The following is a 26,698-nucleotide window of genomic DNA, read 5'->3' on the forward strand; positions in this document are numbered from 1 at the left end:
TACTGCTTCCAAGTTTAATTCTAGGATTGTGTTTGACCCATTTTCCTATTATTCTCTTCATTGCGGAAGCTGTTATCGTTTTCAACCGCAGTCGATTCACATTGGAAGCAATTTTTGTTTCCATGTGTTTTAGTTTGTTGTGCGCATACGTTTATCGTATATGTCACAAAATGTTTGCATATTCAGATTGTTGATCAGCGAATTGTGACAGAGACCTAGATTGTGATAACCTTTTAATAATTGATAATTGATGTTTTTATGTACATACATCATCGAATTCGAATGGTTATTGTTCAGAAGTTGTTTTTTTTTTTAAAGATATACCTAATAATATGATAAAAAATATAAAATAAATATTGGTTTACCGTGAGGTCCCTTTAACTTTGTTTCGTTTTTAACTGTATATCTGCATTTTGCATTGACCGCTACATTGACCAATCACATACTTCATCTTGACCAGTAACGCCACCTGTCGCGTCATATCCGGGGCCAAAACAAAATTAGACGGCTATGCCGAAAAATGTCTACATTATGTATATGTAGTGCATACATGTCGGTTTCTGATTGCCGTAGTCGTCACAGGGCATCATATTATTTTCAAAAACCTATAGGAGATAATTCAAAGGGAATTTAGATGAGCAAATCAAAACTAAGCTATAATGGAATGTGTGTCATTTCATAATGACAGATGCAGTAATCTGTGCATTCATATGCATTCTATAATCATCGCCTAATTAGCTACCCCTTTAGAAACTTATTCTGTGAAAGACGGACAATCGTCCCATCGAAAGGTTATTGGTCCTGCTTATGTACACTTCTAATAAATAAGATATGAATAAATAAATAAATGTATAAGTAAATAAATAAATAAATAAATAAATAAATAAATAAATGACTGAGACACTTTTAAAGTGCGGGGTTCGTGCGTTTTCCGAATGATTTATAAGCCATAATAACTTTTTTTTCGGCAATCGGAAACATGTTTTGACGTTAAGTTGTTTTTTTTTTGCATTTACTAATTGCTACATTTTCAAGATTACTTTTGTTCTGGTTGCTATAAGTTTCAAAACCTGTTCGGAGTAGATACATCAGTTCTGAGACAACAAGAGAATAAACAGCAAGATATTGAAATCAAAGCGCAATCCACATGCTCTTGAAACTCCGACCTGACAATGTATCTATAAATACAATTAAAACATGTCTGCGTGTATTTCCTAAGAGAAATGATAGAATCTTACAAATATAGTCAATAATGCATTTCCTCCGACCATTTCTGATGGCCACACAGATAAAAGGATCCCAGATGAAGAAAACAATCTACAATAGGTTGTGTACCGAATGATAAGTTCAAACTTCGGTTCTTTCGATAAGCATGCATGCGTAGTCTAAGGCGCGCCGTTTTACTATTTGTTCTCATTTGGTGATATCACCTATTCGAATAGGTGATATCACCAAATGGGAATAAATAGTAAAACGGCGCCCCATATACTCACACAAAGCGATGTTGCCTATCAACTGCATTGGAAATTAGGAAGCGATTGGGCGAGTGGTGGAGGTAAATGGTGGCGTCGTTGCCAAACTTATAGGATTACATCCTACGTTACAGCGTATACATAATGTACATTGTTGGATGATACACTAATTATGAAGGTATAATTTTACCCAAGGACGATTTTGCTTTTATCCTGATTGTATTTAATTACCACATCGATTTATGTATTTTCTTTATACATTCATAAACAATCACAAAGCCACAGCATATATAAGTTAACATAACCAAGCATGGTAATGGTCACACAGAAGTTCGTGAAATACAATTAATCATATAGCTGATCACACAGAAATCGTGAAATACCATTAATCATATATAACTGATCACACAGAAATCGTGAAATACAATTAATCATATAACTGATCACACAGAAATCGTGAAATGCCATTAATCATTTATCTTATCACACAGTAATGGTGAAATACCATTAATCATATAACTGATCACACATAAATCGTGAAATGCCATTAATCATTTATCTTATCACACAGTAATGGTGAAATACCATTACAATGTAATCATTTATCTTATCACACAGAAATCGTGAAATACCATTAATCATATACATTTTGTATATCTGATCACACAGAAATCATGAAATACCATTAATCATTTATCTTATCACAAATAAATAGTGAAATACCATTAATTATATATCTGATCACACATAAATCATGAAATACAATTAATCATATATCTAATCACACAGAAATCGTGAAATACCATTAATCTATATCTGATCACACAGAAATCGTGAAATACCATTAATCATATATATCTGATCACACAGAAATCGTGAAATACAATTAATCATATATCTGATCACACAGAAATCGTGAAATACCATTAATCATTTATCTTATCACAAAGAAATAGTGAAATACCATTAATTATATATCTGATCACACATAAATCATGAAATACAATTAATAATATATCTAATCACACAGAAATCGTGAAATACCATTAATCATATATATCTGATCACACAGAAATCGTGAAATACAATTAATCATATATCTGATCACACAGAAATCGTGAAATACCATTAATCATTTATCTTATCACACAGAAATACAATAATCAGATACCGTGTCTGATCAAGCAAGAACAGATGTAAATTCTTATCATCAAATTAAATATTTTCCGCAAAGTGTCCCAGATTGTTTTTGTCGCCCCTTTTCCATATATAGGTACCACAACAGCTTTGTATCACAGTTTATGCCAAGGAAAATGCGTGTAGTTTATAACGTATTAAAACCTTCGATGATGTGCGCCAAATTCTCTCTGGGATCTCATGTACATGTATCTGTCCCCAACATCTCTATAATAATGACTTCCCCGATAAAAAGTAGTTCTTATTCTTTATATCCAAACATTTTTTACCTACTAAAGTATTTCCCTATACATAGCGATTTGATGAATCTTTCCTAAAACGATTTTTTTCTATAAGTTTGTGTTTACTACCGAAACGAATTTTGATGTACTTTATGCAAATTATGAACATTAAAACGTAACTGTGAATATATGTATGCATTGGACATAACCTCATCCTTAATGTAAACAGGTTTGGCGTCAGCTAATTGATAACGGGTACGTGACATTATTAACAAACTTGTTAAAACCAAACACATCTTTTATTCTCCAAGTGATTATACAAACATTTGAAATACATTAATTGGTTTCCATGCATGACGAGCTCTCTTTGAATGTGATATAAGTAAGAAATTCATGGTGTTGTCAAGGTATAATCTTATGTATATATACATGTATATTTAACTGTTTGCAATCACTGAAACGTACTGAACGTTTAATTTCGTTTTCACTTACAATGCAGTGGTAATGTAGAAAAACTTTATATATCTACACTGTAAACCTGTAAAGAACACAGAGCGACAATACGTTCCCTTTAATACCTGTGTGGGTTTACAATCATACATGGAAGTAAAATTTGAATCGCTGAGTGATCATTTTATCCTCCATACCCGTATACTCGCACGCTCTGGTGCACTACAATACAGGAGTGTGGCTGTCATCCTTCAAGGTTACCCGGTCCTTGTAACTCGCCATTTTTGTACGTAATGCTATATTTGGGATAAAACAACATGACCGACTGGGCCATACCAATTGTAATCTGGCCCGTGATTGGAACTTTTCTAGGAGCTGTCCTTTCCTGGCTGTTTTACAGGAAGCTCACACGGAAAGCCATTCCTATCAAAGAGGGCTGCCTTAACAGGTGAGTATATACACTCCTGTCAATATGTCTTAAGTGACTATATATAGTATAAGTGTGTACTAGATGATTCCTGTACCTCAAACAGGCACTTCAGTAAACAGGTATATAAAACGTAAACACGGATTAAAAGTCCATACTATAGGTTGTATTAGCTTGGTAATTACTTCGTTTGTAAAGGAAGGATTAATACAAATATACTTTAGATAATATGTATGTCAAATCATTGCACTCATTCTCGTTATATTGGCGTTGATGTAAATAACTTTACATTTGACTTATCATGTGGTATTGTAGCCAATACTACAATATGTAAGAATTGCTTACTGTCATAGCGATGGAACTGCATGGAATCAAAACATTAATATGACATTAAGCATTAAATCGACTAGGTACTTAATTGTTATATGATGTATGATGCATATAATGACATTGTCCAACCCCAGGGATCTATTGCTATTGTACATAATAATTAGAGTAATAGTTTTAACCAACCAAACTCCTACACACTAGAAATCTAACACATGATCAGCTAGGATTGATATAAACCACAGGGGCTTGGCACGATTTTCCAAATGATAGTCCATATATATACATATATATATGGACTATCATTTGGAAAATCGTGCCAAACCCCTGTGATATAAACGGGTCTCAAAAACGACACAATGTATCCCACCTCCAATTTCTACTGTACTCCTAACAGGAGCATGCCAACCTGTGCCCCATCGTTTAAAGAGGCTTACCCGCAGACGGACCGGTAAACGGCACATCTCCGATTTCTAAATAAACTTCAGTACACGTTTCTATGTGACAAAATTAGAGGCTTTCCGACTTTATTTCTTGAAAACAATTACAGAATATGTATTTAAAAGACGTTTTAAAACTCAACCTAAGAGAGAAATGTTGGAATATAACGGCAAATCTTCTTTGTAAATCGCCGCTGCCTTTGAAGTTATCACTGTGCGGCACTGTGCACGTGCTTGTTTCTTTGATGTGTCAATCAAATTAGACTTATTGCGGGTTGCGATTAAATAAATAATATTTAAAAATGAGGTTTTAATATCACTTTTCAGCGTTTTATAAGGACAATAAAATGAAAAACTCAACAATTCCAACAACCTGTCATGTGTAAAAAATCTTTTTCTATTAGCCAACTTTTCTGATCTCTCTGCGGGCAAGCCTCTTTAATTGATATTATGATAGGTGTAAATATGCAGGCGCGTAAAACGTCATAAGTATTTACAACAACGCTATTTCATTGGAATTCAAATAATGTTATATTGCATTGAAATTCTAATGGTTTTCATAGTACGACGCCAGCAATAGTCATGGGCACATATGATTATGTAACTATATAGTATCGCCGATACCTCAGGCGACCCCGAAATAAAGCGTTTGCCATTTGTTGGTGTACTAGATCAAGTGTTTCACAGGAAAACAAAATGACACACTAATGTTCCATTGTGTGGTCAGGTGGACTGACTGACCACCTGATAGAGTAATTGTTCCACATATCTTTAAGTTATCAATTGTATCCCAGAGTCAACACACTTACAAACTGTACTTCGGGGAGAGGGTTCGGCGTCAATACAACACCAGAACAACACCAGTACCCAAATCAGACGTAAATCATATCAACAGAGGAGAAATAACAATCTTTTATGATAGTATATTATGTATCATTAATCTACAAATACTAGATGAGAAACTATGGGAGTTTTCCATGCATTGTAGGGGGTATTAGCTAGATATGATATGATTAATACAGGAAAGTGTTGAGGTGAGGATAAAATGATATCAAAGAGGATTGTACAAACATTTGAATGAATGAAGCCTTTAAATATGAATTTAGTATGGAGATAGAGGATATGCTGACACATGAAAAATACTGCAACCAACGATCTTCTTGAACTCCAATAGATGGCCAATTGTGTGAAAATTAACAGCAGAATTAGCATGAACAAATATCAAAATATGTTTCCCAAACAAGTTAAACAAATATCACACGTTAATATATTGACATCGAAGGCGAGAGCTATTTCTCTCTCAATAGAGAAATAAAAACGTTCTGATATACTAAAACGAAACATTATCAAATTTATCTGTAATTTACGTGTTAGTTTTGACAAATGATGAATTTCAAAAGCTCCATAGTGATAAAGCAAAACTGTTAATAAATTCTGCTACGTGATGTGTATATAGATCTCGGCTTTCAAATGGTGGATGGTGTATCATGCATACGAAGATCTTTCGGTGGTAGGTTAGAGTTGGTGTATTATGTATACAAAAATAAAGACTTTCCTGCGGTAGGTTTGAGTTGGTTGACGGTTAGCTGCGATAACGTAGCTCTGGACGACGGACGGACAATTTCTGACAGATGGTCGTCGTCAGAGCTACGATTCCCTCCCATTGCTCGTAATGTAGCAAAACAGTGAACCTCGAAAATGCTACAAATAGCGGATATCGTTTAACCTATTAACTTTGAAGTAATAGATCGTATAATTAAACATTTCTGATACAATTTTGCAATGCCGGAGAGCAGTGTAGGCAGGGTATGAATATTCGTTCTAGTGGACGGTGTATTACGTAAACAAAAGACCTTTCTGTGGTAGGTTTGAGTTGGTGATTGGTGTATGATGTATACAAATTAAAAGACCTTTCTGTGGTAGGTTTGAGCTGGTGGATGGTGTGACCTTGTTTGACAACGACCACAGTGAATGTTGCCGCCGGGTCAGGATCGCCCTTCTCGAGAAACACATAACGTTCACTAAGGTAAGACGGCAAAAGTGTAAACATAATTTATGATTCAAATAATTTACTGCAGTGTCACAAATCTCATGTAATGACCGTTAACATATACATGTATTGCATGTGCTATGTCTGCAATGGCGTAGGAAGTTGAAACAATGTGAGGGAGACTTTCTTTTTCCTTTTTCTTTTTGCAAATTTAAATCTAACACTTGTATGTCATGCAGGTGTGTAACAATTGCTTTATTTCTTTATACATATGTACATTGTAGTATGTGTGATTGTCAAATAAATCTTGTCTTCCTTAAGTGATTTTTTCTTCTTCTTCTTTTTTTTTTCTGATTCATTTTTGAATCGGTCGTTATAACTAGAGAATTAAAAATTACAATTTTGCAGAGCAATTTTGATGTGTGAGTAGGATTTTTTTATTATGTTGTTTTGTTTTTAAACCTGTTCACGCATATTGAACGCCAGATAATATAAAATGTGAAATAACCATATGTTATACATCTGTCAAACATGCAAAATTTCATAAACACTTTTCAACGTAATTTAAAGATGTGTAATCATCTGCCTCTTCAATCAAACCAATTGAATGCAACTCTTTTCAAATCTGGAAAACAATGGATGAACATGTTGTTAAATAACTGGAATTAACTTCACTGTTATAGTCTTTTGTTACGTTTTAAGTTTTTTTTATTTCTTAATTACCCTAGATATTTACTAAAAAAACTAATCATTTGGTAGGTTTTTACTTCCCGATATCAGCTCATGCAGCCGATTTACAGGTCCGAGGATTGATATACATAGTACACTAAAGTAACGTTATATGTTATTGTATAAACGCCGGGGTATTCCCCAAGTTCTGAACACCGGTAGACATGATTCATTGATATAAACGATTGAATTAATAACCATACGAGATGATAATGAATTCATCTTAAATTTTACCTTTATTTTAACTGACTGTAAGTAATTAGGCGTATATTAGTGGTAACACAGGCACAACGATACATGTACCGTCAGGTCAAGTTACCATTACGAACATAATGTTGCTCAGATCGAAAATTTACAGATATTTTACCGAAGTAAATGTTATAATTCTTTGTTAAACAAGGACAAAGCACTGGTCTGGCAAGAATGGTAATTTTCTATTTTTTCCTCCAATATTAGGACTAGACTTGAGTATTTTTTATCAGGAGATTACTGCGTCTTAAATGATAATAACCTTTGTTACATTTGTAGATAAATATAGACCTTGCTATTGGGGAACAATATACAGAGGAGTATCTTGCAATCAACCCCAACGGAAAAGTACCTGCTGTATGTATAAGGAACGTTCAGGTGAGGATATCGGTCGAGTTTGCTACTGATTCTCTCATATCATCAACTATAGTGGTGTTTAGTTTCAGGAAGACAGACATTGTCCGTTATGAATAACAGTGACGCAATATATAATCTTACATATCAGACAATTTATGATTAAATCCACAAAACTCAAATATATGTTTAAGAGACGATAGCTGTTATATAGTTCCGTTAGGGCCAAACTTCCAATATCGCTCCTTCTCTCATTCGACCTAAACGCAAAGGAGCAAAGGGGCGAAAACACGATGGCGAAGGAGCGATGGAACTTCGCTCATTCGTTCTTCGCTCCTTCGCTCCTTCGCCATAGTGTTTTCGCTCCTTCCCTCCTTCGCTCCTTCGCCATCGTGTTTTCGCTCCTTCGCTCCTTCGCGTTTAGGTCGAAGGAGCGAAGGAGAGATATTGGAAAGGACCTGTTGCAGGATGGCCCACGAAGGAATTCTTTGTAAAACATTTTATTTTGATAAAAGATGTCAAAATACACATGGAATGGCCTATTATTTTTAATTTTTATATTTGGTGCGATTACAGCGCCACCTTTTACTGATTTCGATCGAAAATTTTACCAAGAGATTTCAAATGCCGATAGTATCTTAATGAAAAAATATTTTCTGCCTTACCATAAACACACTCTACCAAAATGAACTATTTTTTAATATTGTATGCCCGACTTGTGAATTTATTTTGCATAATTTACATAATACATGAAAATGGGTGGCAGACAGGGATCCTTTTTCGTCATTTTGATTTCAGTAATTCAGAAAAATATCAACAGATGTATCTAAAACCCCGAGTGCAGACAGTGAAAGTGTTTTAAAAACATCTTTGATATCCTTGTAAAACATTACAAAAATATCAAGATATTAGGTCCCTGGCAAGTAAGAGAAATATCATGTTTATCTACCCTACCCCCAAAAATCACAAAAACCGGGGAAAATATTCAATGACCGCTAACACCTAAGTGAGAACATATTTTTTACCAAAGATGGACTATAATAAACCTGAATGAACTAGCTTTGAGTATCATACGCCCGACTTGTGAATTTATTTTGCAGAATTCACAATATACAGGAAAATGGTGGCAGACAGGGATACTTTTTTCGTCATTTTGATTTCAGTAATTCAGAAAAATATCAAAAGATGTATCCCAAAACCCCGAGTGCAGACAGTGAAAGTGTTTTAAAAACATCTTTGATATCCTTGTGAAACATTACAAAAATATCAAGATAGTAGGTTCCTGGCAAGTAAGAGAAATATCATGTTTATCTCCCCTACCCCCAAAAATCAACAAAACCCGGACAAAAAATTCAAAAGCTACTAGTACCTTAATGAGAGATTATTTGTTCCCAAAGCATGACTTTCTTCAGCCAAAATGAACTAGTTTTGAAGAAAATATGACAAAATTATGATTTTCTTTTGCATAATTTATGTTTTATTTGAAACTTTTCTTCGTTAAATCTGTGGAATGACTAAAAACGATTCAAGTACATGTATTAAACCCCAAGTACAATTTTTCTACGTGTTTCAAACTTTTCTGTCGTGTTATTGTGACAGAATATGATAGCATGAACAAAGTAAATGACTTTCCAGTGAGAGTTTTCACTAGTTATTTATTTATATGTTTACTTTATATAGTACAAGAGTTCTTAGTGTTGTATAAAATATGTAGGCATTCCATATGCATATTTGTCTTTTTTTCTGATACATACTGGTGAAAATTTCAATAATTAGTTAATAATAATAATAAAGAAAAACAATTTCACTGCCTTTCATAACACATATGTTTCAACACCTCTATTGTCGGGATACTCAAAGTGTATTTAAATTCTAATTTTGTTCCTTGCGTTTTGTCAAGCAATCTCTGTGTTTCTACTGTATGAATGAAACAGAAGATCGGTTATTGGATCTTGATTAATGTTCCTTAAAACATTGAGACGAAAATATGTTTTATATACTATATTTGTGTGGCCATTTTTCGTCCAATCCTTTAACAGAATGTGTATAGGGAATTATACATTTTACAAAAAAAGAAATTTAAATGTACTTTCATGTATCAGTAAACAATAACAAACACTTACACGGTGAAAAACTGATAGGGTGATGTCAAACCATTGACGAATACCGAATTGGTTGTAATACTATAAAGGGTAATGGATTGTACTTTATGTAGTAGAACAGTATCACTACTGCCTTATCACAATGCCTTATTCGCAATGGAAGCTAAATGCATTGGTTTAAACTGCAAAACCTCATTGAAATACAAATATGCAGTTGGCGATAAAAGATATTCTCGATATGTACAAGAATGGATGAAACCCCTGTTGGAAGCTGATGGTATTGCAACAACTGATGTTGGGGAGGCAAAGATGTGCCCAAAGTGTTATACTTGATATTTAAGGAAGCGTCCAAGGTCAGAGCCCATGGTAGATGACTCAAATACATATGAGTCTAAGAAGAGCAACTGCAATCATGTTGAGGAAGAAAGTGTCTCAATCTGTCCTACGGTTGATGACCTCTTTTTCACTCCATCCTCTCACAGGAAATGTTGCCTTTGCCTTTCATATACTAAACAAACTGCCACAATTCCTGAAAAGGCTAGGTTCCAATGGATCTTGTTTCACAGGATATGGGTCTCTAAGTCTGCGAGATCATGCGCATACCACTTTATTGGGAAAGACTTGGATCCTAATTTTCCAATTACTGCTGCTGGAAGGGGAAAGTTGTCACTCTATCTTCCAGATAAACATGAAGAGGTGATCAATGATCTTCAGAGATTATCGTACCAACTTGGTAGTGGAAAGACATCCTTTTCTTTCAATCTGAAAAATATGGATGACCAAGACTGTCTGGCTTGGACTGGGTGGAACATGGAGCAGCTGCAAGAGCTTCATAGCCGATGTGCACATCTAATATCTTCCCAGTGTTTGTCAACAGAAGATTGTCTCCTCTTGTTTTGGGTCAAACTCAAAACGGACATATCCTATACACAGTTGGCATCCCTATTCAACCTGCATAAATCCAGTGTCAGTAGAATATTCCACAATGTTGCTCAATCTCTCGAGGCGACAGTTGTTTCCTTGTATCTGGGATCTGAACATATTTCTAGAGAAAACGCCATCAACCATAACACTGCATTCACCAAGACTTTCTTTAGTGATAATGTTACAGTTGTTTTAGATCTATATTGGAAAGAGTGGCGATCACGAGTTTCAAAGAAAAAGTTATTGCGGGTAGAAAAAAAGAAACTATATTAAATGTATGAGTGTAGTTTTCCCAGATGGATACGTCTTGGACACGGTTGGGCCATTTTTTGGGAGTGAAAATGACGCCACAATAACCAAGAAAATCCTTGACGGAATTGAAAGCCTGAATCCCTCTCCTGCAGCCAGAGGACCATATCATCGTAGATCGTGGATTCAGGGATGTTCTGAAAGACATCTCTGAAGTGGGATATGGACATCACATGCCATCCTTTCTCCAGCCAGGAAAGAGCCAGCATGATTCTCTTGAAGGCAACACTGATAGATGCATCACAAAAACGAGATGGGTTGTTGAGAGCTATCACGCAAGATTTAAGGAATTTAAATTCTTTCAGACAGAACTCTCATCTAATCACTTCATTGACATCATTGCAACACTCGTAAAGGTTGTAACCGCTTCCCTGAACTTCCTCCGTGGTTCTATATATGAACCTTATTCTGAACAGGTGCTGAAAGGCAATGGCTGAACAAATGAAAGGGTTATCAATTAAGGTTAAAGAGCTTGCACAAAGGGTGAAGAATGAACCGGAGTTATCCAAACGTGCCCAATCTTACTGGAAAAAGCTTGAGGCGACTAATGTTACCTTTCCAAAACTCTCTGAGGATTACTTGGAAACATTGGCGTGTGGAACATACCAGCTGAAGTTGGCAAACGGTTATATAACCGAGCATCTCAGTGATGACGGAGACTATCAGGTCATGGTATACCAGCACTCCGATGACCTATTACGCTGTCAGCTAAGGTCACGTCATAGATCACAAACCAAATATAACATCTGGATTTTATATCATGATGCACCAAATCCGATACAGGCATACTACTGCACATGTCCTTCTGGTCAGAGGACGGTAGGCATGTGTGCACACACCGCAAGTGTCCTCTACTACCTCGGAGTTTATAAGCATTCTTCGACCAATCTAAGGAAATCCAGTTTTAAAGAATACATGCTATAGACAGAATTTGATGGGAAACCTTCAATAAACAAAGAACACACAAAACACATAACAGATCAATGAAAAATTCAAAAACAACAAACATTTGTTTCTGCGGATCCAGTACATATATTTGACCATATTGTCGTTATTACTTATAAATATAAATATATATGCACTATGTGTTGTTGATCCAAAGGTCTAGATTTGAATTACCTGTCGTAATTGTACTATGAGAACTGTTTATATATAATATATATGTATATATACACAAAGGTGTCTCTATATTCCAAATCATTCGGCTACTTGGCTTTGGACGAGGAAAAGGGAATACATATCACTACTCAACTCGCCATCTTTGCTACAGTTCAAATCATATGTTTTTCCTTCAAAAGTCATAATTCTGAGCACCACCAACATGAAATTTAACCTGTACTGACGTTATCTTTTTATCATACTGCTTTTTAGTAAAATGGGTATGGTGTTCATGGTGTTTGTAAAGAGAAGAGAGGTATAATGTGGTGTGCAATGTGTACATTGTTTGCATTTGTACTTAAAAGTGAACGGAGATATATCATAGACACCTGATATCTGATGTTAAGAACGCGTACATAATAAAATAATTCATAAATCAACAAAACATCATTCAAGAGGCACTTTATATGCAATAAAAGTAGACATTTTCACTCGAAACTGTAGCATGAGAAAAATCCCGTATTGACTCTCAGTACTTCCAGTACTTTGATATACTCAAAAAAAAATAGGGGTAATGCATCTTTGAATTGAAAAATGGCTCAATGGCCAGGGGTTTAGCTATACAAAATTTTGGCATTTGTTTATGTGATTGGTAAAGATGTTTTTAAAAGTAAAAAGTTGTCTGCACTCAAATATGAACATTGTTGAATAAATGGATTTTAGTATAGGTCTAATTCGCAAAAAGAGCTGTCTTTATATTTTGAATTGTTCTCACATAAAAATGAAATACACTTTTTATATAGTTGTTACGTGTTCGTAAGTGCACAAGATCAGGCTTCAAAAAGAGAGTATAGTTGTCAACATTTTGTCTGAATTTATATATTTTTTTAGCTGTTATTGACGGGTCATGCTGCCATCTGGTATATGCTATTGACTGAAGCGCCACCTGTTGGCCAAATGAGAAAATGGTTTCCAAATGTCAAAAAGTTATGAGGAATTGATCATATTTGATGAATCAATCATTTTTATTGAAAAAGCTCTGTGGGCCAAAATCACTATATAGCTGCAACAGGTCCTTTGGCCCTAACTTAACACCATAGTTATAACATATAATAAACTTACCTGTTGGCGGCAGTACTACTAAAGCGCTTGGAGTCATTATTGTACTAATTACAGTTTTTAGTTATTAGTTTTGTATGTGGACCGGTACATAGCTATATTAAATTAAATGCAGTTATGCACCGAACTTCGTACGTTTATAACAATGTGATTTTACACAGACCGTGCTCCGTTATTATCTTCCCTGTCAGTTTGATATGGTAGATATGCACTTCAATTCTAATTGATTCAGTTTTGCTTTTTGAATGTTCGTTTGATCGTACAAGGACGACTGCCACTGTGTGTTATTTAAGCAATGAATAGTGGTTTAAATGTTGTTATAGTCGATATGGCAGCAGGATGTATGGTGGGCAAATGGCTGGGAACCCGTTAAAACCACTGTTCAATACTTATATTTACGTTGTCTTACCATTTTCGTCAACTTTGAAAAAAACCTAAACCAACACCTTTTTAATGTCACATGACCCACAAGGTGTTACAGCTTGAGGCACTGGGTGTTACAAGAGTATGGTGGCAACTGCCTCTTAGCATTGTGTCAATGAGGAAATGCGGAGCAAATGTATATACATGTATATGTTTTATTAAGGATGTTCCCGACTGTACATTGTACGAGTCCAACGTCATCATCGAGTTTCTGGACACGATGTTCCCAGGAACGAGCCTGTTCCCAAATGATCCTTGGAAGCGCACCTGTGTTCGGATGTGGCAGGAATGGGAACAGCAAATGGTGCAGGTATATCAGTTTATCCACGTACCAACTGTCTCAATCACGTGAAACTATCTCTCCATGCTATATGTTACGTGATGGGACTGACAATATAGTTTATACATTTAATTCAATTCTTTTATTGCCATTACCAACATAGGCGCGCAGTCATATATACACAAAGCATGTAAGTATACAATGTAAACATATTGGCTATAAACATACATGTAGAAACTAGTATCATATATTAATTACGGCAATTAATACTAGTACATGTCTTATATAATGGTCTAAGAGAGACATGAAAGTTACTGTGATAATACCCGATGCATAATTATTTACTTTGATAGAACTGTTTGGAGAAAATATCACATGGATTTAAAATTACTTAATAATGGATATTGCGTACGTTTATTCTTAGGGGGCCGCGGTGGCCGAGTGGTTAAGGTGTACCGACACTTTATCACTAGCCCTCCACCACTGGGTTGCGAGTTCGAAACCTACGTGGGGCAGTTGCCAGGTACTGACCGTTGGCCGGTGGTTTTTCTCCGGGTACTCCGGCTTTCCTCCACCTCCAAAACCTGGCACGTCCTTAAATGACCCTGGCTGTTAATAGGACGTTAAACAAAAACAAACAAATTCTTACGTTACGTGTGGTTCAACTACAAACAACCGACTGTGCATGCACTGTATTGTGTATAGATATTAAAGTCAGTAAGTAATATTAAAAGTGCCCACGACTTATTTTCCATGTACATTTGTACAAGTAAGCATGTCTATAGGCGATGCATGGATATACAGCCATGAACAAGGGAGGTAGCTATTAAAGACAACCTATTTGATATGTGCGAAAATCATCTTTTATCCCGGTACGGTTAATATCGTGTGATTGTACATACAGTAACACCATGATTCGCAGGATAACTAGGCTCTTTTTCTGCTAATTAAGGTTTGCCAGTTGGTTGACGACATTTTCTTTATATGAATATATACATGTATTAGATGTAAATATATTAAGATGATATTGTATTATTCAGGACTACCTGGCGTTGTTCAATCAGAACCTGTTCGGTTTCCTCACAAGACTGCTATTCGGATCAGTCAAAGTATTGGAAGCATCTTTCTGTCAGTCAATCACCACGGAAACAAAAACAGTATACATGAGGTACAAACATTTATACCTGACGAGACAGTGTGTGAAGTATCCCTGGTGCCAGGAACATAGTGAATATCAAAATAGATTATTGTTTTGGCTCCTCTGACCGTTATCAAAAAGCTAACTGCAACGGTAATTATTTTCAAATCGGAAAGATGGCTTTAAAATAAACATAATGCAGAAGGAAGATAAAGCTGTTTGTGAGTCTTAAATCTGTAAATTTCATAAGCATAATTTTTTTATAACATACTAGTACGTATATTTGTCTATTGGTATTTTTGCTTCATATTTCAGGTCCTGTGATGGCACATACAAGACATCCGCCGAACTAGAACACCATGCATTCGCTTGTTATAAAATGTTATTCATGCTCGAGAAAGAGTTGGATGGCAGGCAATATTTGGTAAGTCATGGGTTTTATCGTTTCCTATCTTCATGTTACTTACTGTTTTATCACGTAAGCTATCAGCTAGTACCCCAGAGGGTACGTTGAACACTAAAAGTTTGAATATCCTGGACATTTTTGGTTACTTATGAAAAGTTCGCAATTAAGTATATATGGTATTATTTTGATATAAATATTTGATAATATTTATATATGATTCATATTATACACCATTAAGATGACATTTCTTTATAATGAGAGTGTTTATAAAACAATTAAAAAAATGTATCTGTTAGGCTATAATGGCCCTTATTGAATATCTTCGCTTTTAAATTGTAAAACTGAAACTTAGTTTTACATCAAAGAAATAAAGGATCCTTTATGATGATTTTCATAATTTTTTTTGGATTAAGACTTGATTAAGATTGATATAGTTATTGCAGACTTCGAAATACATCGTGGTCAATGTAAACCCCTAATGATTGTTCACAGGTCGGGGATAGCTTATCAGCAGCAGACCTCGCCGTGTTTCCACGGATAAGTATGCTTCCTTTGATTGGCCTTCCTGTTCCACAAGATACATTTCCAAACGTCACTAGGTACGTACAGGAACTTAAGACAAGAGAGGCCTTTGCCAAGAGCGAGGAAGTGGATACCCAGCGCTTCAGTTACTTCTTTGCAAACTTTGAGCGTTTGTTCGTTTGGATCAGTAACATTCGGAGTGGTGGCAAACATTCCCGTTTTAATGGAGGTGCTGCTCTGTCCAGGTAACTTGGGGAGGTGTTTGATGTGATTTTAATGCAGACTATGTGTGACCACGTATATATGTTACTGGTTTACTGGTACATTCAATCAAACATCATGAACATTTAACTGTAAACAATAATTGTAAATAACAGAATAGATTCGAGCTTTTGCGTCAGCTGCAGTAAGCGGTATTCTGAACACAGTGTTGAATTTTATTTGATACATAATTTATGTTCGTTTGAACTGGTGAATTAGAACATAACAGAATAGGTGTATTGGAAAAAAGAATCAAAGCTACATTTTCCCTTAAATTATCATTTGCCATCAGTACATCTTCTAGGACATGTTCAATTGTGTTCAATTATATCTTGTATGCCATGTCATTTCTTGTCGGTTTGGTAAAAAGACATACTGTCTAACTAACACCATCTTATACATACATTTTGTTGTGTTTTGACCTCACAGAGCATCATCATTGTACAAGGATGTGTCTGAGTATGACGAAGTGTTGGATAGGACAACTAACGTTAGAACACTCACGGAGGTTTCCTTCTCAGCCGAAAACTGGCAGAGCACTCTACTGATGATGGAGAAGGTAGTGTTGTCTAATTGTCAGGTTTTGTTTTAGCGTGTACATGTATATTTCGTTATTACGACATTCATGTAACCCTCGTGTAATAGATAACCTGATACTGATATCCCTACAATACGTTATCTACTTGACATACCTCTTTCAGAAATCCATGTACCTCCTCTACATAAGCATACTACATTCGAGTACCACATACAAATCTACCAGTAAATATATCATTGAAACATTTATATCATCCGCATTAGTGGTTTTTTGGAAACATTCTTGGAAAGACCATTCCCTAATGGGTACACGACAGTGGATATGCTTCTTTGTTGTTTCATACATATAAGGGAGAAGAAACTACAAAGAATTACAATGTAGCTTTATTCGTAAAGTCCTAGACAATGTCCCTGTATATCTGATTACTGGAGTTGTTGCGAGGCTGTGTCCCCTCCCATTCATTCTTTATGCATTCATTTCCAGGAGATGTCGTTTCGACTAGCACATGGTGATGTACTCGACCTGATAGGACGTTCCAGTGGCTGTAATAGGCTACAATGCCTGAATGAGGGCAACTGGACAGTGTATGGACAGATGTCTACACTCGAATATATCGACTGGACTGGTTCGGGACAAAGTAGGAATGGTTGCTAATATCTCTCATTATATGTTTGATGAAATCATACTGATCTTGTGTGTGCATGTAGTTCAAACCATTATTCAATTAATTAATTATATAGACAAATTGCGTAATTCCATTGATATCGAATGACAGGTATGCATATTTTTAAATAGTCGTAGATACAAAAATGTCAATGAAATTGAATTATTTTGTTTTATTATGCAGTAATTTATATAAGCAACACACACGTTTTGTTTCCTTATTTTCAAAATGGTTTTGATGTTTGTGGTCTACCAGATTTTGATCAAGTGTTTTTTTCTTCCAGGTTTTGTGCCAACAGATCCGTTGAAGAAGGCATACGTTCAGTGTTGGCAGGCCTGGGAACAGGCTATATATGTGTCCGATATATATCCCCTCATTGAAAACAAAATTCTGTCTCAAGTACTGGTAACAAGGTATGTCTAGCTGGTATATTATCACATGCAACAGGTTTTTTAAAAATATGTACGTAGTTCTTCAATATAAGGACTCATTTGTGAACGTTACCTATCACACTTCCTCGATCTTACAGATTGGGTGGTCGAGTGGCAACACATTTGCCTTTCACCTAAGCGTACTGGGCTCGATTCCCGGACGTGGAAAGGTTGTTCACCTGGCCGAACATATGGGCTTTCGCCAACAAGCGAAATTAATATAAGTTGGTATAACTTGGTCGCAATTGTTGTACAATAAATAAAGATTAGATAGATCTTAAAAATTACGTAATTTTTTAATGGATTCTAAACTCTTGTATTACACAAACATTTGATGAATAATCGCCTAATTACAGTAGATTAATGCATCAATTGATTAATGTCATATAAATCAAATGCTTAAAACAAGTCAGGCTAATCAATGTGTTTCTATATCAATAAGATGTGATATAAGGACCAAAAATGATTTAACCTGAATCTTTGCTGGCCTCAACAATGAATGTTTGACATTGCATTTGTGTTCACTTACCTTAAACATTTAGTATCAAACCACGTCGACACGAAATTCAGTTTTTTCATATTTTGTTTTACCAAGATTCATGCATAGCCAACCGTATGAATATCCTTGTGAAGAGTAGGACACAATGAATGATACTTTCATTAAGGTTACAATCGTTATATCGTTAGTACTTGTGGCGTTACAACAGATCATTTATATTATTGATGTTTATTTCATACCTGTGCCGTAACAACAGATCATTTATATAATTGATGTTAATTTCATACTTCTGACGTTATAACATATTATTTATATCATTGATGTTAATTTAATACTTCTGACGTTACTACATACCATTTATATCATTGACGCTAATTTAATACTTGTGACGTTACAACTGATCATTTATGTCAAAACATAAACTTATCAAAAGTATTTCTTACCTTATAATCCAATGAAGGTGATGCAGGTTAATCTGGAAATATAACAAACGATTGCTTTATGGGGAAATGGAAAAAGACGATGACAACAAAGATTAAAAGAAGTGATATTTTTACTCTTTATTTCCATTTCCCTGTTAGGTACAAGGATCATATCGATTCGTTAATGCAGTTGGAGTGTTCCCCTACCCACGCCGACAGATTTCCGGTTATAGTCAAGTGCTTCTTATCGGGGTAAGCGTGCGTCCCCCCCCCCCCCCCCCCCCCCCCCCCCCCCCAAAGTGGTGTTTTATATAGCTCTTATGGTATAATTTTATAGTTTCCAACACTTGTTTTTTCAATAAGCGAGAAGTTACAATCCTTTCATATCAGCATTGTGCGTGTGTACTACATACTGTATGTGAATCTTAAACTAGGTTCTTATTATTTTGCTTAAATCATTGTGATTAATAATGAATGCAATAATTGGAGCTTGTTTTGTAGAAATCATTTTGTGAGCGTCATTTCATCATAGCGCTTACCTGTTTAGATTCGACATTGCACTAACTTTGAATACGTTAGAAAGTGTATGATCACAGTATGGACGGTGCAGACGAAGTCTTGTAATACCCTACTGTATGGTATCTGTCTCTCTGTCACAACTTGTAATACCCTACTGTATGATATCTGTCTCTCTGTCACAACTTGTAATACCCTACTGTATGATATCTGTCTCTCTGTCACAACTTGTAATACCCTACTGTATGATATCTGTCTCTCTGTCACAACTTGTAATATCCTACTGTATGATATTTGTCTCTGTCACAACTTGTAATACCCTACTGTATGATATCTGTCTCTGTCACAACTTGTAATACCCTACTGTATGATATCTGTCTCTGTCACAACTTGTAATACCCTACTGTATGATATCTGTCTCTCTGTCACAACTTGTAATACCCTACTGTATGATATCTGTCTCTGTCACAACTTGTAATACCCTACTGTATGATATCTGTCTCTCTGTCACAACTTGTAATACCCTACTGTATGATATCTGTCTCTGTCACAACTTGTAATACCCTACTGTATGATATCTGTCTCTGTCACAACTTGTAATACCCTACTGTATGATATCTGTCTCTGTCACAACTTGTAATACCCTACTGTATGATATCTGTCTCTCTGTCACAACTTGTAATACCCTACTGTATGATATCTGTCTCTCTGTCACAACTTGTAATACCCTACTGTATGATATCTGTCTCTCTGTCACAACTTGTAATACCCTACTGTATGATATCTGTCTCTCTGTCACAACTTGTAATACCCTACTGTATGATATCTGTCTCTGTCACAACTTGTAATACCCTACTGTATGATATCTGTCTGTCACAACTTGTAATACCCTACTGTATGATATCTGTCTCTGTCACAACTTGTAATACCCTACTGTATGATATCTGTCTCTCTGTCACAACCTGTAATACCCTACTGTATGATATCTGTCTCTCTGTCACAACTTGTAATACCCTACTGTATGATATCTGTCTCTGTCACAACTTGTAATACCCTACTGTATGATATCTGTCTGTCACAACTTGTAATATCCTACTGTATGCTATTTGTCTCTGTCACAACTTGTAATACCCTACTGTATGATATCTGTCTGTCACAACTTGTAATACCCTACTGTATGATATCTGTCTCTCTGTCAAAACTTGTAATACCCTACTGTATGATATCTGTCTCTCTGTCACAACTTGTAATACCCTACTGTATGATATCTGTCTCTCTGTCACAACTTGTAATACCCTACTGTATGATATCTGTCTGTCACAACTTGTAATACCCTACTGTATGATATCTGTCTCTCTATCACAACTTGTAATACCCTACTGTATGATATCTGTCTGTCACAACTTGTAATACCCTACTGTATGATATCTGTCTGTCACAACTTGTAATACCCTACTGTATGATATCTGTCTCTCTGTCACAACTTGTAATACCCTACTGTATGATATCTGTCTGTCACAACTTGTAATACCCTACTGTATGATATCTGTCTGTCACAACTTGTAATACCCTACTGTATGATATCTGTCTCTGTCACAATTTGTAATACCCTACTGTATGATATCTGTCTCTCTGTCACAACTTGTAATACCCTACTGTATGATATCTGTCTCTCTGTCACAACTTGTAATACCCTACTGTATGATATCTGTCTGTCACAACTTGTAATACCCTACTGTATGATATCTGTCTCTCTGTCACAACTTGTAATACCCTACTGTATGATATCTGTCTGTCACAACTTGTAATACCCTACTGTATGATATCTGTCTGTCACAACTTGTAATACCCTACTGTATGATATCTGTCTCTGTCACAATTTGTAATACCCTACTGTATGATATCTGTCTCTCTGTCACAACTTGTAATACCCTACTGTATGATATCTTGCTCTCTGTCACAACTTGTAATACCCTACTGTATGATATATGTCTCTGTCACAACTTGTAATACCCTACTGTATGATATCTGTCTCTCTGTCACAACTTGTAATACCCTACTGTATGATATCTGTCTCTCTGTCACAACTTGTAATACCCTACTGTATGATATCTGTCTCTGTCACAACTTGTAATACCCTACTGTATGATATCTGTCTGTCACAACTTGTAATACCCTACTGTATGATATCTGTCTCTGTCACAACTTGTAATACCCTACTGTATGATATCTGTCTGTCACAACTTGTAATACCCTACTGTATGATATCTGTCTCTGTCACAACTTGTAATACCCTACTGTATGATATCTGTCTCTCTGTCACAACTTGTAATACCCTACTGTATGATATCTGTCTCTCTGTCACAACTTGTAATACCCTACTGTATGATATCTGTCTCTCTGTCACAACTTGTAATACCCTACTGTATGATATCTGTCTCTGTCACAACTTGTAATACCCTACTGTATGATATCTGTCTCTGTCACAACTTGTAATACCCTACTGTATGATATCTGTCTGTCACAACTTGTAATACCCTACTGTATGATATCTGTCTCTCTGTCACAACTTGTAATACCCTACTGTATGATATCTGTCTCTCTGTCACAACTTGTAATACCCTACTGTATGATATCTGTCTCTGTCACAACTTGTAATACCCTACTGTATGATATCTGTCTCTGTCACAACTTGTAATACCCTACTGTATGATATCTGTCTGTCACAACTTGTAATACCCTACTGTATGATATCTGTCTCTCTGTCACAACTTGTAATACCCTACTGTATGATATCTGTCTCTGTCACAACTTGTAATACCCTACTGTATGATATCTGTCTATGTCACAACTTGTAATACCCTACTGTATGATATGTCTCTCTATCACAACTTGTAATACCCTACTGTATGATATCTGTCTCTCTGTCACAACTTGTAATACCCTACTGTATGATATCTGTCTCTCTGTCACAACTTGTAATACCCTACTGTATGATATCTGTCTCTGTCACAACTTGTAATTCTCTAATGTATGATATCTGTCTCTCTGTCACAAATTGTAATACTCTAATGTATGATTTGTCTCCCAATTTGTGCCACTTTCAATCATTTTGTACTAGAATGAGGACCTCGGATCACCAGGTGACCGACATGTTAACTAAATACAGTTCCTCAGGAATTCCATCTCCGGAGGAGCAGGGGGAATCAAACGAGAGCCACCGGGAGAATATCTTTAAACGAATAGATTATCTAGAAAACATGTTAAAGGTGTGTACAGCTTGATGTTGTTTTGATAAATTTTCTTATTGTAAGAAAACAGTGAAAATGTGAAGGAACTCAGTCTCAAATACATATATGTGTTACTTTTATGAAAATGATTTGTCAATGAGAGACACTGATCAGTGACAGTTTTCGCAGTAGTAATTCTCTCGGGACCATAAAGTCCCAAATTTCGGTCCATAAAAAATATGTATACAGTAAGTTTAATAATATCATAATAAAGATCGTGGGTTTGGGGTTTGTACAGAGTCCCTGTGATTGGCTATCAGTAATAATACTATACTTGTTTGTTTCAGACACGTGTGTACCTGATTGGGGACGAGGTGACACTAGCGGATATGTGCGTGTTCTGTAGGCTCCAACACTTGACTCTCCTTCATATAGACATAACTGTCGAGAGGTATCCGTCTGTCTCTAAATGGATGGCCAAACTGACGGAGAGGCCGGGGTTTTTCGCCATAGCTGCATCCGCCAAATTACCTCCTCAACTGTAAAACGTGAGCGCTTCCGGGCTTCGTGGAACAGCTGGATGAAGTCATTGTTATTTACGATGATATATTAATGTGTATCTAATGTAATGTGCTCAAAATTTATATTAACAGTTATTTTATCACTTTACAAATCTGCAATATTTATACACCGGTCCTATGTATTTTCTATTATAAAAACACATTAAATGTGTAAAAACATTACTCCTTGATGTGGGTTCCGCCAAGATTTGGAGATTGAATGAACGAGTGAATGATTCCATATGTTTGTATGTACTAATTATTAAAATATGCCAAAGTGATTTTGTTTTTTTCATTTATGAATGTCTCCTGTTTTATTTAATCTGTTCGTGTTTTCATCAAAATGATATCCTAGAATTCTGGTGAACTATAACTTCAATCCATATAAAGCTTCATTAAAACAAAGTTGTCAAGTACAGCAATACATGTATATATTTTATATCTACATCGTTTGCAAAAACATACATTGTTTACGTAGTATCACTTATAAACGGAATTCAAAGAGAAATTCGGGCAGTTTTACCGGTACACGTACTTATTTTAGCACAGTCAAATTATTAGCACACACATAAGGGCAGTCGGAAGGTTCAAATCCGGAAAAAATTCATCTCTTAAATTAGGCACTAGGTCAACATACGATACAACGAACATTGTACAAATATATAAGTTATTAAATGTCTTTATTTGTTAAGATTTACGTCGCGATGCCGTTGTGCTCACAAGTGTCTATATAGCAAGTAGTGCGAGCGTTTGTTTGAAGCGCAAATGTCGGCTGTGGATAAGATAAATCAATTATGGCATATAGGGAGGCATTTCAATCTCCAAAGACGCTCTTCTTAGACACTTTGAAGATCTCTAATCATAGCAAGAGTTAAGCCCGTCTTGAGGAAAAATAGTTCTGCAGAGTTTGGGGTAAAATATGAAGATTTCTGAAATAGCCCAAAACTCCACTGTTTAACTATTTGTCATTCCTCTTACGGTGCTCAGATGTCATAGTTTCATCTTACATTATGTATAATGGGATTTTAAGTATTTGAAATACCTCCCTTTATGTCATATCTGTGCAATATAATTCTCAGACGCCATTTGAATTTCAAGGTCAAAAGAGAATCGACGTTTATGTTTGATAGAGTCAAATCTGGTAAAACAAACGCTCGCACTACCTGCTATAAAGACAGTTGCGAGCATAGCAGCATGCATATGGTTACAGTATTAATATTTAAACGTATTTGAGAGTTTTAAATGTCGCGCGAATAAATTAAGTGCAAGTGAGAAAATTAAGTGAAAGTGAGGAAATTAAGAGCAAGTGAAGGTATTTATGCTAAAGGAAAGGAAATAAAGGTTTTTTTGGGTTACCAGTGTTATAAGATAACCAATAATCTATTTAGTGCCCAACTTAAAAAAAAAATTGACACAAATGTTCTTCAATGTCATGGGGTTTGCAACTGATCTTTTATTTTCCGATCGGTCAGCCAACATGGCCGCCACAGACTTATTTGCCTCTGACTGGTGAAAATTTAGATATTGTTTGATTTCGATTCCCATTGGTATATGGTATATACATTGTATTGGTATTAGGGGACTGCGAATTCCATTGCATGGGTATCATTGCCATATCAAGGCTTCTGATTTGTCGAAGTTTAGACAATGGATTTGGATGCAAAATGGTACATTTTTGTAAATAGGGGAATTCGAATTCAACCACATGGGATTCATTGCCATAGCAACCACATTGAGGAATTCAATCGGTCAATTTTTAGATGCAAATTCAACCTCACGGATTTTCTTGCCATATAACCACGCTGATGCTTATTATTGGTCGAAATATTGACATTGAACGATTTTGATGTAAACCAGGACTCGTGCATGGAACCTCTGAACTCAAGACGGACATTTCTGTATCACCCTCAGGATTTATTTTTTTCTGGCTTTCGTGCTCATCCAGAGTTATCTTCCCTAACTACACTTCATTCTTTCTGTGACACTCCTTTAGGTGTCACCCCACTAGTATGGTTATTTTGTGCAATATGTCTAATCCACGTGAGCTTTCTTTGTAATATGTTCTCCTGAAACTTGCAGCTTACGCATGTTTTGCCGAAATTTACAGGTAGCTTAACAGACTAAATTTCAAAATCAAGACCCATTGATAGCCGTGATAAATATCGACAATTGGTCATGTTATTTCTGTTCCTTTGCACTAGAATAGTGATTTTTATGTATCACTGGATTTTCTATATATAAACGTTAAGGGACATGTTTCTTGTGAGTAGCGGAACTGAACTGGGTCGATCATTGTCGACCAGGTAGTTCAGTAGTAGAGTGTTCGTCTAGAGTTCGGAGGGTCCAGCGTTCGAACTCCGGTCTGGCTGCTACATTTTCTCCTTCTCCTCTTACACTGTGTATTGATAGACGTGGGTATATCGGTTGGGGACACAAAGTATCCTGTGTGTGTGTTTGACAGTTTATGGTTTGTCTCGGTTAGTGCACAGAAAGTATCCGTGGTGTCGATTTGATAAACTTTGGGTTTTCTCCGTCAAGGGACACATTGCATCCGGTGTGTGGATTTTATATACTTAATTTGATTTGTCTCCTGAGAATGCATCCGGTGTGTGGATTTGATAGATTTTGGTTTGTCCCGGATAAGGGACAAAATGCATCCGGTGTGTGGATTTGATAGACTTGATTTGGTTTGTCACCGTCAAGGGACACATTGCATCCTGTGTGTGGATTTGATAGAGTTTGGTTTGTCTCCGTTGAGGGACATTAAGCATCCTGTGTGTGGATTTAATAGACGTAAGTTTGTCCTGGTTTGGCGACAGACAGTCTCCTTGTGTGGGTTTGTCTTTGTCAAGTTGACATAACCATTTCCGTTTAGGACTATGTAAGTAATTTCGGTCTTTCTACTATAGTCACATCTTCGCTAACCAAGTCGTTCGTGGAGTGAAACGTAATCAGAAGCCGTGGCTAGCGAAGATGCTATAGTCATCATACAGAAGAGTTGGATTTATGATCGACGCCTTGTTTTGAAATAGAAGAGCTTCGTAAGCACAATCATCTCGGCAGAGTATGTCAAATATACACTTCAAAGACCAGTGCCAAATGGTCAATAGCTCGTCCATTTCAGGATCACTCTCCAGTTAAATTGGTGAACAAAGATTGCTTCTGTCAAGAATCCCTCATGATCATTGAAGCGTTTATGGGATGGATGTACTCCTATAACATAAGAGGCCGCTGGTCGGCTCTTTTTCTATCGGATATTATTTTGCCGACTGCGTTACACGGCGCTAGTCAAAAGTATCTCGCCGTGTAAAACCTCTAACATTATTGGAGTAGGGATGGATGGTGTTTTCTCAGAGTCTTTTCTTCAATTATATCTATAGACATATTCCAAACCACTTTT

General features: G+C 36.0%; 1 protein-coding gene across 1 annotated transcript; it reads left to right on the plus strand.

Moving 5' to 3' along the window:
- Positions 1 to 3,452: 3,452 nt before the first annotated feature.
- On the plus strand, positions 3,453 to 23,579 carry LOC117329307. Its single transcript, XM_033887201.1, has 13 exons — positions 3,453 to 3,788; positions 6,458 to 6,560; positions 7,782 to 7,880; positions 13,995 to 14,141; positions 15,152 to 15,279; positions 15,565 to 15,673; positions 16,148 to 16,422; positions 16,868 to 16,997; positions 17,460 to 17,613; positions 17,924 to 18,053; positions 19,152 to 19,244; positions 22,630 to 22,777; positions 23,086 to 23,579. The coding sequence occupies exons 1-13, from the start codon at positions 3,658 to 3,660 to the stop codon at positions 23,281 to 23,283; spliced, it is 1,845 nt and encodes a 614-aa protein (XP_033743092.1). The 5' UTR covers positions 3,453 to 3,657; the 3' UTR covers positions 23,284 to 23,579.
- The last annotated feature ends 3,119 nt before the right edge of the window (positions 23,580 to 26,698 follow it).

The sequence above is a fragment of the Pecten maximus genome, chromosome 6 (genome assembly GCF_902652985.1).
Source record: "Pecten maximus chromosome 6, xPecMax1.1, whole genome shotgun sequence".
Classification (NCBI taxonomy): Eukaryota; Metazoa; Mollusca; class Bivalvia; order Pectinida; family Pectinidae; genus Pecten; species Pecten maximus.

Coding starts and splice junctions, on each gene's coding strand:
- LOC117329307 (XM_033887201.1), top strand. CDS start 3,658: ATGACCGACTGGGCCATACCAATTGTAATCTGGCCCGTGATTGGAACT. Junction 15,280..15,564: donor ACAAAAACAGTATACATGAG/GTACAAACATTT, acceptor TTCATATTTCAG/GTCCTGTGATGGCACATACA. Junction 19,245..22,629: donor GTCAAGTGCTTCTTATCGGG/GTAAGCGTGCGT, acceptor ATTTTGTACTAG/AATGAGGACCTCGGATCACC.